The sequence below is a fragment of the Hydra viridissima genome, unplaced genomic scaffold (assembly GCF_058129835.1).
Source record: "Hydra viridissima isolate aposymbiotic clone 2 unplaced genomic scaffold, HvirCarnegie_v1 scaffold_2, whole genome shotgun sequence".
NCBI lineage: Eukaryota > Metazoa > Cnidaria > Hydrozoa > Anthoathecata > Hydridae > Hydra > Hydra viridissima.
This window is the reverse complement of record NW_028324301.1, coordinates 8661559-8675472: the sequence shown is the minus strand read 5'-3', so window position 1 is coordinate 8675472 and position 13914 is coordinate 8661559. Positions and strand designations below refer to the sequence as shown.

Sequence of the window (13914 nt, the reverse complement as noted above, 5' to 3'; positions counted from 1 at the left end):
GCGCAAAGTTACTAGAGTAAAAAATGTCAAGATTTTTTATAATTCTCATCAAAAAATCTGTAAAAATGTCTCAACTAACTTCTAAGGTAGTGGTTTAGTTAAAAGAATGCTTATGGGGCACTAATAGCACTATTATATAAGGTTTTATATAGAAAAAGGTGCATATGCTGTAAATAGAGCTCAATCAAGAACAATAGTTTTGACCCCCTAAACCAAAAATTTTGGTAAGAACATGAAAATCCTTATTTTATAATGTTGTTGGTATATTCAACTAGAGCACATGTGTTACCCACATTATGGCCTGGGGGCTTGTAATAGGCCATAATCAGAAAAGTTTTGCACTGTTAGTAAAAAAATCAACAAAAAATCAACACTAAAACTACTCTAACTTTTGTTATACTGCAGGGATTGGAATAAAACTTTACCTAAATCTTGGTATTGGCATAGGCTGAATTGCCACCAAATTTTATTGATCTATGACTAATGGTATGGATTTTATAGCAGTTTTGCTATGTCAAAAAAGAAGGTAAATTTTTTCCATTTTTGTAACTTCAAAGTCATTTTTTTCCTGCAGACGTACCTAAAAGATTTTAAAATTTGCACAAGGTGACACTGGTATGTGTACACTATCACCCCATATAAGTGGCATTCTTGGGTCAGCTAGGTTCGCAATATTGGATTTCATGATAACCGTGATCTCTTGTTATCACTTTAATAAATATTTACAAAAAATATGAAAGATAGATGACCTCCGTTTTCTTCTCAACAAAGGCGAACTCTTTCAACGGTACTCTCTATAACTGCTGGCAAAGTGGATCTGTTTATCATTCGAATTTCCTGAGCAATATTTTCCTAGAGTTTAACAAGAATTCTAAGCTTGTTAATAACTACTGTCTATTTCACCGAAACAACGTGCCTTTTTAGCAGTGTATGACAATCTTTTGGCTTTAGCTCCTATTATAATTAGACCTTGTATGAAAAAGTTTGAAGACCTCTTTGTAAGCGCATGGAGCATAATGAAGTACTTAAGGAAAAACCATCAAAAAACTGACAAAAATAGTTGTTTTTTTTACGGAGAATATATATATTTTTAGTTTAATGCTATTGGTTTCTTCCATTGTCAGATAGTAGTTCGAATACGAACTACTATCTGACAAAATATAAAAAAATGTATATTCAACATTTAAAAATTTTTGAAAAAGTACCTTTTTCCCCATTCTAAGGAGAAAATGGAACAAGAAGTAGGTTTTAAACTTTATTCAGTCTATGCATAGCTCACAGGTAAAACATGGTTACTTATCTTTTTCTTCTAAACCAGTGCATGAGAAATGTGCCTACCTGTGGCACTACAAAAAATACCAACTTTCAACACTAGTTGAGTAATTTTCAGAAAATGAAATTTATATAATTGCTCACCAAATGAAAAGATCCAGCCAATAGTAAACTTTCTTTCATTATTAAAAGGATTGTACAACATACTTCAACTAGAAAAAAAACTTATTTTTTTAAAGTATTTTTTGAACTTAACTTTAAATTTCCAAATATCTAATAAGGTTTACAGTGAGTTGGTAGTGAAAGATTAAAACACTTATAATTTGATCAGATTAGTGCAATTATAAAGTAAAAAATCTTCCATTTTCTTTTTAGGTTGATGCAATACAACGTTGAAAAAACCACGACCAAGGGCTCCCAATTTTGGGTGACTTGAGGTAAGTTGTGTGTCTATGCAACTTCTATTGAGTATCAACGTCTAGTGCAGATATTTACATGTCTAGTGAAGATAGTAATATTTTGACTGATTACAAAAAATTACTACCTCAGAAAATTGTCAAAAGGCTGCAACGCTTTTAGACAATCCGGATGAGAGAAAAAATATCTTAGTCAAGGAGAAAATGCGAGGAAGAAAAACGAAAAAAAAAAGTTACATAAAGTTGTATACTGTACTTAGTTTAGAACAGTTTTGTAACTTAGTAATAGGTTAATGGTTTGTTTCACAAAGATAAAAAGTTTTACCATCTTTTTCTTTTCTAAATTCATGATTATCGGAGAGTGTAAATAGTGCTAACAAATTCCTAAAATATTCTGAAACTACCGTTAGCTCGATATTATAAAAAAACGCCTATAAAAATTCTGGAAGTTCCATATAAGCGATTGAAATGGTGTAGTCATCTAACAAAAATGATGAAAAGTTCACACAAGATGCTCTGAAATATTTAATTAATTTTTAGATCGCCCTAATTGAATATTTTATTTTGAACTACTGTCTTCTTCTTCCACACTGTAAAAGTGCTTGAACAAATTTAGATAAAAATCTAAAAGATATTCATTTCAATTTTTTAATAAAATTCGATGGGTAAAAAAAAGGAGTAATGAGAAAAAAATTAATACTTGCAACATAAATTGTAGTTAAAAGAGTTAACTTAAATTTCAAAGCCAATAATTTGTTTATTCCTGGAATATGATTTTTTCACAATTAAAATAATTTCGAAAAATCTATTTACGTAGAAGTACGAGCATTGTTTTCTTGTTTACTGTAGAGTCTTATTCTAAATTTATTTCCGGAATTCTTTACTTGCATAGCAATTTTGATAGGAGCAATTATATATATTAACATATAATCAATAATATATTATTAATATCATTGATGTCTTTAATATTAATATCATTAATATCGTTAGGAAATTAGCAAAATGGAAGTGGAAAACAAGATTGGAATCGCTAAAAAAATAAAATAAAGCGGACTGTCAAGAGCCAAGTAAAGAAAGTAGCAGCAAAACTAAGATCCCGAGATACCCATACGTAAATTATAAATTTATCCTAAAAGGAAGATAATGATGACTATGTTTTTTAGCAATATTTTTGCTCCTGTGTGTATGTGAATCGGAGAGAAACGTGTAAAATGTACCGCATTAGTGCAATAACATTTTAGTAAGTTAAAATAATAACGATTACTTTTAAAAGAACTTAAGTTGTAAAAGTGATCTCATACACTTATAACTATAACAAAAATGTTGTATATAAACACAAACAAACATACACATAAAAAAGGGTTCTTCGTTACACACACACACACACACACACACATACACACACACACACACACACACACACACACACACACACACACACACACACACACACACACACACACACACAAAGCCACACTTAATTTTTTAATTAAAAAAAAACTAACAAAAAATGTCTTAAATTTATAAATTTAAACTAATATAAGACAATTTTGATAGAAATGTATATGATATTATTGTATATTACATATGATAAAAATAAATAAGGGTTTGTGAAGTATTTTTCAAGTTTTAGCTGTTCTAGTACTTAATTTGCCACCCTTTGTTTTTATGACTTCTTTGCCTCTAGAAGGCATACTATCTACAAGTCTTTTTAATATGTCATTTGGCAAAGTATTCCACCAACAAGAAGAATTTGAAACAGTTCATTATCATTTGTTGTCCTAGAATCTTTCAATTTTTTATCCAATATAGACCAAAGATTTTCTATTGGATTTAAATCAGGAGACTGTGCTAGCCAAGACATAACTGGTATCAATTTAGATTCTAGATATCTTTTATTCAATCGTGCTGTGTGTTTGGAATTATTATCCTGTTAAAAGATGTAGTCACCATAGGAAAAAGTTCTTTTAGATTTGGTTCAAGTTGATTAACTAAGATTTTGTGATACAAAAGCTGCTCTACAGTGCCTTTCATCTGGTAAAGTTTTCCAACTTTGTGTGCACTAAAACAACCCTAAACATTAATCTTTTTGTCATATTTAATAGTTGTTTTGCATGTTTGAGGGTTAAATTTTTCCCCAACTAATTTCCAACAGTGAGATCAACCAAAACAAGACAAACTTTAGCCCATTGTTCATATGTCCAATTTTTGTGCTCAATGCACCACTTTAATCTTTTTTTTGTGATTGATTTCACTAACAAATGGTTTTTTTATTTGCTTTCCAGAAAAAAGTTCCCCTGATGCTTTTATTTGACGAGACATTGTACACTTTGAGATATTAGTACGGTTCAAATCTAGTTTTATCTCAGAACATATGATTTTATGATCTTTTTTGATGGCATTAAGAATGTAGCGATCTTCTTTTTTTGAGGTTTTAGGCTTTCTCCCTGATCCAATAGGCTTTTCAGTTTTACCAGTGTGTTTATATTTCTACTATTATGTGAGTTTTCTTATTTAAAACTTTTTCCAATGCTTCTATGAGACTCTCCTTGGTCAGTAGTTTCAATAATTCATCCAGTTTCTATATTAGCTGTTTCCTAATATATTAAAAGTGCCTACATTAATCCGTATTTTCAAAGATTTTATTTATATAAATATTATTGTATATGTGAACATACCTCTTTTGTTCTGAATTTTTCACTGCCAAAATCAATTTTTTTTTTGTTTTTGTTTTGCTTGATTATACATTTCATACTTAAAATCAAGAAAAATTGTTACCGTGGTTTTTTTTTTTTTGCACCCCACTGAATATATATATATATATATATATATATATATATATATATATATATATATATATATATATATATATATATATAAAATGTTTATAGCTGTTTATAAATCTGTAATATAAAAGTTTTGAGAAAAAATGATTGATGTGAAAGGATATATCATGCGTATGTCTTCAACAAGTGTACTTGGTGATAGATGGAGTCTACTACAACAACTTTACGAAAAAAGGTTTCCTAACATTATACATTTAAAATTATTTATCTTTCTTAAAATTATTTATCTTATTTCAACATTATTGCTGTCAAAAATATTATGATAAAATATCTAAATTCAGACTATGGCATGAGTTAACAATAGAACTTCTTTCATTTATCAAAGATGATTATTTCAAAACAAATAAAGGGCTTATAGAGGTACTTTAATTTTTATATACATCCTGATTTTTGACTGGTTATATATATATATATATACATATACATATATATATATATATATATATATATATATATATATATATATATATATATATATATATATATATATATATATATATAACCAGTCAAAAGTTTATGTTTACTTTACAAGTTTAACTAAATGTAATAAATATTAAGATTTTCATTAATTATTGTATTTTGCTAGGATTATTTGTAAAAAACTAATCATTATTGAAACAAAAAACATTGATTCTTTCAAAACTTTTGAAGATTTTGCTTATATTTTTGATTCTTTAAAATACCTCCCTTTTGTCTGAATAACAGCAGCACATACTCTGGGCATTTCTGCAATTCATCTATCCATTGATTCCATTGTAGTTTTATTCAAACAAGTTTTTAGAAATGTGCAAGTTGTTTTGTGATGGTTGATCGTATTTTCCTCAGGTTTCTGTCCAACTCATAGCTTGATCAGTTTACAATAAGGAGATTGATGAGGCCATTCCATATATTTTAGTTCTTGCTTTACTTTAGTTGAAATGTAATTCTGGCTATATTTGTGCTTAGGATCATTGTCCTGCTGAAAAACAAATCTGCAACCCACAAGCTGTTTCCCACTCAAAAAAGCTTATTTTTGGAGAATTTTGTGGTACATTTTTGGTCTATAATCCTTTTACTTTGCACAGATTTCCAACTTTGAAAAACTCTTCACCATGCTTGACTGTTGGAATAACACATTGATTGATCATGTATTTGCCAATCAAGCATTAAACATATTGTTGACATTGTTCTCCAAAAATTTCAAACTTCAATTCATCTGTGGACAACAATTTAGACAATTGTTCAGTTGTCCAATCTTTATGTATTTTTGCCCAATTCAATTTTTTAACTTTGTTTTGTTTGCATAGTAATGTTTTTTTTTTGTGGCAATGCATCCTTTTATACCATAACTATGCAGACCTTGCTGTATTATTAACTGAAATAAATACTTAAACTAAAAAAAAGTATTTTCCGTGTGTAGTGGAGTTGCTCTTAAATTCTGTAATCTATGAGGGTATGATTTTTTTTTTACTTTGAACACAGATGAGCTTGTCTTTTTATTTTGAATTTGTTTTAAATTTTACAGCACCCACTTTTGTACTTTATTTGCAATTCTACCATGTTTTGAGTGAATTCTTGCAGCATAAAATAATACATCTCATTAAAACAAGCGTTATTTTAGCTGGGCTTTTCTTGATAAACCTTCACCTATTAATGAAGTGTTTATATGGCCTTCAAAAAGAACTTTTTTTTTTCTTGAGTTCTCTTTCCTTTATTGTGCTTAATAGCTAATTTGTTATCTTCTCTAACTAACCCTTTATCAATCCAAGCAGCAGTTACAATAGCAGCATTATTTCATTTACTCAAAAACTTATGGCAGCTTTAGTGATTTTATATTTATTTATACAAATATTAAAATCACTCAAGCTGCCATCAGTTTTTGAGATATTTCTTCAATCATTTTCAGAAAAATTTTGATTAAAATAATATAATTTCATATACATGGTTTGTATTTTGTTATAAGTTAATTTTTTTGTCAGTCCATATATTTCATTTTAATTGCTTTTTTTTTTTTTTTTTTTTTTTTTTTTTTTTTTTATAGATGTATGAAAACTTCTTGTCAGACTTTGAACACAGGTTTATTTTTTTAACATTTAATTCCATCATGTTGGGATAGGCCGATTGGCCCTGTGCAAGAAACTTACTGAATGTATTGTGCATTTTTATAAAAGTTTAGGGGTGGGCAGCAATGGGTTGTTTAAAGCATTACACATGTAAATTGAAAAACTGATTTTTTGAGTTGGCTACTTCTAGTTAGTAGTAAAGTTTTACCTTAAATATCAATTTTTTTTAAATTTAGGATCAACCATCTTTCTCTTGTTGAAATTATTATAATAATATCCCAAGAAGTCACAGGTAAAAATATTTACAAACTTAAATTATCAGTTTCTTTGTTACCACATGCATTACCTTACCCATCATTGTTATTATTCAATTAGGTGGATTGATATAATAATTACTATAACTATTATATTTCTTTGTTTCTTGCATTAATTGTTATTTAAAAATGTAAAAGAAAAGTTGTTTGTAATTAAAGAAGGCCCTTGACACAGGTAAAATATTTTTGACCTCTGGCAAAATTGTGAAGATGTTTAGTATATTTAGAAAGGCAAGGTGAAGGTTAAGGCATGCAACAAGAGGAACACCCTCAAGATTATGATGGTAATGATCAAGGTCATGAATGTATCAGAGAAAACTGTTAAAGGGTTGTTGAAAATGTGTTGAAGTCAAATCTTTAGCTAGAAAACATTTTTATATATATATACAAAAAAGTTAATGTTGAATGATCATTTAAAGTATCAAATGAAAATAAATGATAAATACTAAATAAAAAGTAAAGTAATCATAAATCAAAATATTATTAGGCTACATCAATTTCTATCTTTCTGCAACCTTGCAGTATTTTAGGTGGTAAGTACTCAAAGTAATTCTGAGTGAATGCTTTGAATTGAATGATTTGAAACTGAATGATTCATCAAATCTATAAAATATAAAGTTTCACTTTTATGTGAAACTCAAAATGTTTTTGTTTGTTTTAAGAAATCCATTGACATTTCAGTATTTGAAAGTTATTATTTTTCTTTTTAAGACTATGATAAAGCAATCGAGTTATTCACAAAAACACAAGATAAGGTATTCTTATTTTACTCTACTGTTACATATCAAATTTATAAAACATGTGCTGCATGCAGTAGCTGTATTTAACTGATGTTAGAAAATTTGAGTATATTTTTAAAAGTTTTTAATTATAATATGATAAATTTTATTATTACTATTGTTTATTCTATTTTTGAAACAAATAGTTTAGTATCCTCTGTTAAACTTCCTTTAAAGATTAAATGATTTTGTTTTTAAAAAGCCATAATAACAGCTGTACATATGTATGTATATATGTACAACTTTTTGTTAAGGTTTTTTGGAAATGTGTACACATACAGCTGTTTTTATGGAATTTTCCAATCACTTTATTAAACTCTTTCATCTTAGGTTAAAAATACAAAAGAAGCAAATATTCTTTGTTTAACTTCTATTGGGCTTCTTCATCTCAAAGCAAATAAATTAGAAGAGACTAAAGTAAGAATTTTTGAAAAGATATGCAATACATTTGTTGTTTTTTCTATTTGACTATTTGGTTGAAAATCAAAAACTGATACCCAAAAGAGTACTTGAGAGAGTGATACTTTCATATTTCAGACAATAATAAAGGAAGCTCAAAAATTACTAGATACCTTAGATGGCATAACCACAGTTCATGGTCGTTTCTATGATTTGTCAAGTACTTATAGTAAGGTAAATCTTTTTTAGACAGTATGCTATGTTTTCCTTATAATTAAAAAGATGTGAGGTTTAATAACTCATAATTTTGAAAAATGGTTTCAACATGTCAATAGTAGACTGATAAAACAAATTTTAGATTACTGGACAATTCAATGAGTATTATCGAGATGCTTTGAGGTTTTTAGGATGTATGGAAATCTTAGCCCTTGAAGGTAGATATTACTTATATAACTTAAAAATTCATTATATATACAGTGTTTGTAAGAGCATTTTGTAAATGTACTTAAAATTAAAAGCAATATATTATTACTAATTATTATCATTATTTTTACTGGTGTTATTTTTACTATTACCATCATAATGATGATGATGATGATGATGATGATGATGATGATGATGATGATGATGATGATGATGATGATGATGATCATGATGATGATCATGATGATGATGATGATCATGATGATCATGATGATCATGATGATCATGATCATGATCATGATCATGATGATGATCATGATGATGATCATGATGATCATGATCATCATCATCATCATCATCATCATCATCATTATGATCATGATCATGATGATCATTATGATCATCATCATCATCATCATCATGATCATCATCATCATTATGATGATGATCATGATCATCATCATCATTATGATCATGATCATCATCATGATCATGATCATCATCATGATCATGATCATGATCATGATCATCATCATGATCATGATCATGATCATCATCATGATCATGATCATCATCATGATCATGATCATCATCATGATCATGATCATCATCATGATCATGATCATCATCATGATCATGATCATCATCATGATCATGATCATCATCATGATCATGATCATCATCATGATCATGATCATGATGATCATCGTTTTATGTATCATAAAAAGAGCTATGCAAATATTGTCCTTCAGTTCAGGGCTAATTGAAAAAAATTTGCTATTTTAAATATTCCCATAAAAGGAAATCTAAAGCAGTCAGATCAGAGAAATGTGGCGGCTAACAAAACTCCATATTTCTGAAAATTCTTTCTTCAAAAATTCTATGGACTTCTCTTGAATATAGACACAATAGTTTTGTCGTGCTTGACAATTCATCAGTTTTAGCCCCTATACTAATTAGATCTTTTATGGGAACATTTGAAGACCTCTTTGTAAGTGCTTCAAAGTATTGCAGGTGATTCCAAGCTCTTGGGATAAGTTTTAAAATATAAAGAATTTATTTTTACTTTTTAGTTGTTTTTCTTAACATTCCTGTCATATTTACAAATTGTGATTAAATATTTAAATAAGAATGCTACAACCTTTAGTGTTTCAGCATGCTCTTATTTCTATGTCCTCCTATCTCATCTGTTCTAAAAAGTCTTTATATTTTGTTATGTTATTCATAGCATGTAAAGTTGTTATAACTTAAATGTGAAAGGTATTAAAATTTCAGGTTTGCCAGTTTTAAGAACACAGTTCGCTATATAAAATTACCAAACACCACAGATACAGGACACCATGATAATTGTTTTTAATGAGGCTTTGCTAAAGTGCTTGTTTAGTTATTTGCTAAAAATTACAATAGAGGAAACAGTGTAAAAGTATGATTTTTGATTATATTTTTGTTGTTACATTTTTTAGAGAAAGATTTGCAACAGCGAGCTTTCAATCTTTCATTAGCTGCATTACTTGGAAATGAAGTGTACAATTTTGGAGAGTTGGTAATTATTGGTGTTTCTAGTTATTTAACTCCTTAAAAATGCTTTGTTGACTTAGTTTTATTTTTTATTCTTCTATAAATGAAATGATGTTAAAATTAGATTTTATATTTAGTTGGCACATGAAGTGCTCCAGTATTTAAAAAAAACAGAGTATGCTTGGCTTATTGATGTTTTGTTTGCTTTTAACAGTGGTAGGAGTTTTCTCTTTTGCTTTCATTATTTCAACAGTTGTTTTAGATTTATTGCTACCTTTTTTCTTTTATTCTAGGTAATATCCAAAAATTTCTTGATATGAAACCTCTTTGGAGTATGCAAGTTAGTTTTTTTTTGTTTTAACTATTTTGTAATGATATAAATAAACTATTTGTTTATTCAGTATACAAATTTGTTGAATATTTATTTCACACTTATTTTATATGTTTTTGCACATATGCATTTCACACCACTTTACTAAAAAGCTGTGTAATTGAGGATTATGATAATTGTAGAGATGTTGATCATGATCTTGATTGATTTTTTACTTATAGCCCGATCTTGCTGTAAATGAAAATGCTCTGCTTCAAAAGATTACATTGTTGAGTTTGATGGAGGTTTTCTGGATTATTCTTTAAGTTTTGATTAGAAAATCAAAAGATAAATCTTTCTTTAGATTTTCAGTGTTTTAATTGTTTTATAAAATATTTTAAATGCTCATTCTTTTTGTTCTAGCTAACATTTAAGAGAAAATCTACTGATCGAAGCTTCTCTTTTTATCTCATTTCCCAAGAATCACATCTTCCAAAAGGAGAGGTATTGTTAATTATTAACATTTATTTGTCCTTTGTATTGGTTATAAGAAATAAGTGCAGCAAATGACTGTAATAGTTTCAAATAGTGTTATGATTTCAAAGTCTTTTAACAAATAGGTTGAATTGCTTGTTATGAAGGCTCTATCACTTGGACTGATCAAAGGTCCTTTTATTTTATCTTTTTTTTTATTATTATTATAAAAAAATTTTAGTTCATGAAATTTACACATTTTACTAATTAAGATCTAGTGTTTTTTTAAAGCATGGCATTTGGATTTTCTCCTTTATTTATGTGGTACATTTAGGTTTTATCGATCAAGTTGACGAAGTTGTTCATGTGACTTGGGTTCAACCTAGAGTATTAGATACAAATCAGGTAAATAATGTATACTAAAGTTACTACTACTTTGATGAAAGAAACTGATTGGAAAAAATTGATTAGTTTTGCAAGGTTGCATTTACACAAGATTAAATGTTGAAGGGTCTTGTTTTATAAATTGGCTAAAACGTGACTGTATATATATTATATCTTTATTTACGATATGTACAAACACTGCAGATGTTATAATATACATTTATACGCATACATAACATACCATACCAAAAAAAAAGATAATGATTTATAACTATTATGAGATTTTAGTATGAGGTATAGGAAACAAATGAATACTACTTATGTTTGCGAATGAATTTAATATTACAATTTTGATTTTTACACTTGCATGTATTAATATACACTTGCATGTATTATACACTTGCATGTATTAATCGATTGAGTCAATGCACAACGGTGTGGCATTGACTCAATCGATTAATACATGCAAGTGGAATTTTATCCTACTCTTCCTTCAATAATTTGAATAATACGGCTCTATTTGAATATCTATGCTTTCGAACTTGACGATCTAGCGTTTCCTATAACTGCTCTATTAGGTTCAAGTCCAATGATTGAGATGAGCAACTCTCGCACTTGATAGAGAAAACCACTGGTTTAATAGGTTGGATGTATTTTTGGGGTCATTATCTTGCTAAAATCTCCATTTTTTTCCAGCATTGTTTCTTCAGCATATGATAACAAATTTTTTTCTAAATTATCCTTGTACCTATGCGGTTAAAAAGTCCCACATATCACTATACCACGACTAGCATTTGTTAGGTTTTCATCCTTTAGCTCGCGTGCAATTTTGGCTGCAGTTTTCTTGACATTCGCAGTTAATTTGCGTTTAATGATACGGTATACTTTTTTAGATGTTTTTCTTGTCTTCAACTACTTGGACGATCTTTTAAAACATATCCACCACGGTATTTTACAATAATACCATCCATGGTGGATTTACGTGCCGATAGTAGTGAAGCAATTTCACGAAAAGATTTTCCTCCCTTTGAGAATTTTATTACTCTCACGATTTCGAATTTTCGTATTCTGATTCTTGTTTATGCTCCTACGAACTAATATGAACTAAATGTAAAAATTCAAAGCGCTATTATTCGTAATTGCGTCTTTGAACGTCCTAATGCATCAATGTATATTATGTGTTCGGAAATTTTTGCGCATGTAAAGTCCATTTTAATTAACTCCGTTAACTTCCTTAAAATTTTTTGATGTTCGATTAAATTTTTTGAACATCGAAAAATCTACATATTTTGAAAAGCAGCTTTGAAAAAATTTCTAAAGCTTTCGAAGTTCGTTTCGTTCGTAACGATGCGATGATCTTTTTTATTCTTATTATTAAAAAAACTGTTCAACAGAGTTAAACAAATGATTGTTTTCTGTTGCACTAGTTTTTTATGTAACAAGAAATCCGATTTATTCTCGCAATTATATTTGATCACCATTTTTATGAATTACAAACATGTGTATTCAAGTTCTAATAGTCAGTTGTATAGAATTTTAGAAAGCTCAATCAGCTATATAACTTTATGCACAACTTATGTAGATCTGTAACGAAAAAAAATATTTGAAAGTATATTTATACAGCTTTAATAATTCCATTTGAAAGCCAATACTCTGTTCTGTTGTGACACATTACTCTCATACATCTGTATCAGTTTCAGTTACTCGTTTACCCGTGTCTGATACATGCAATACAATACTTATATACAAATTTAAGTATTATAATATATAACTTTTTTATCAGTATTCACTATTTCTTTTAAGAGGGCAGATTCTTGCACTGTTTTGTTATCTCTCTTTTGTGCTATTTGTAATAGTTACGACTAATGAAAATACTGATGAGAATAACAAAGCAAATCTTGCTTCATATCTTCATTAATTATCTTCTTTGCCAGATGTAAAAAATGACCGCTTATTGACATGGAGCATTATCCCAATTATTTAGCAGCTCTAGTTGTAAATATTCGAGAATTATGTTTTTGAGAATAAAAAATTTTTTAAATAAAACAAAAACAAAATTTTTGTTTTAATTCGAATATGAAAATTCGAATTTTGGTTTGAGATTTTGCTCTGTCAATTAGTTACCATTATCAGCATCCTTTGACGAATGTTAAAAATAATTGCAGAAATCTCTTAAGACTTTAATTTTTTCAAATAATAAAGTAAGTGAGATGGTTTGCAGCTTTTGAAAAATTTTGAGTGGTATCCCGCCCTATTTTGCCTCGCTTTAAACACTGTTTGTCACTATGAAATTTGAATATCTCTTACGAAAGACCATGGGTGACTTCAAAAAAAATACATTTTCTGGGCGCTGAACTCTTTGTAAAATCACCCCTTAAAATTATTCTTAGGAACAAGCTTGTGTTTCTTGGGAACAGGTTTGAACATTTTTAATCACTACGAGAAGGAAAGGTTAGCTTTGCGAAAAACATGCATTAAACAACGCTTTACCAACGATGGTACTCAAGTTTCGTTTCTTTAAGCAACATTAGTCAAAATCTTCTTTGCTTGTTAAAATGTTGTTTTTTAGCGTTCATTTCTTTTATTGATATAATTTTTTTAGATACGAACTTTGCGCGACTTACTTGGCAGTTGGAGCGAAAAAGTAAAAAACTCTGTTGTTTTAGTAGAAACTCAAGCTCCAGAATTATTGGTGAACTGACGTTATTTTTGTATTTATTGATACTGAAAGTCTTGT

The 13914-nt window shown here is 28.5% G+C and overlaps 1 protein-coding gene across 1 annotated transcript; it reads left to right on the top strand.

Annotated features, from left to right (window-relative positions):
• Window positions 1-4575: 4575 nt before the first annotated feature.
• On the top strand, window positions 4576-13909 carry LOC145193603 (26S proteasome non-ATPase regulatory subunit 13-like). Its single transcript, XM_090079196.1, has 16 exons — window positions 4576-4709; window positions 4816-4894; window positions 6555-6589; window positions 6813-6868; window positions 7602-7645; window positions 8000-8086; window positions 8207-8302; window positions 8427-8502; window positions 9955-10034; window positions 10147-10225; window positions 10303-10349; window positions 10562-10624; window positions 10743-10823; window positions 10940-10985; window positions 11128-11198; window positions 13780-13909. The coding sequence occupies exons 1-16, from the start codon at window positions 4618-4620 to the stop codon at window positions 13876-13878; spliced, it is 1131 nt and encodes a 376-aa protein (XP_089935322.1). The 5' UTR covers window positions 4576-4617; the 3' UTR covers window positions 13879-13909.
• Window positions 13910-13914: the final 5 nt, after the last annotated feature.

Bases quoted from the DNA above. Each gene is read 5' to 3' on its own strand.
- LOC145193603 (XM_090079196.1), top strand. From the start codon at position 4,618: ATGATTGATGTGAAAGGATATATCATGCGTATGTCTTCAACAAGTGTA. The intron at 6,869-7,601 runs GTAAAAATATTT...TTTCTTTTTAAG, and splicing joins AATATCCCAAGAAGTCACAG to ACTATGATAAAGCAATCGAG. The intron at 10,226-10,302 runs GTAGGAGTTTTC...CTTTTATTCTAG, and splicing joins TTTGTTTGCTTTTAACAGTG to GTAATATCCAAAAATTTCTT.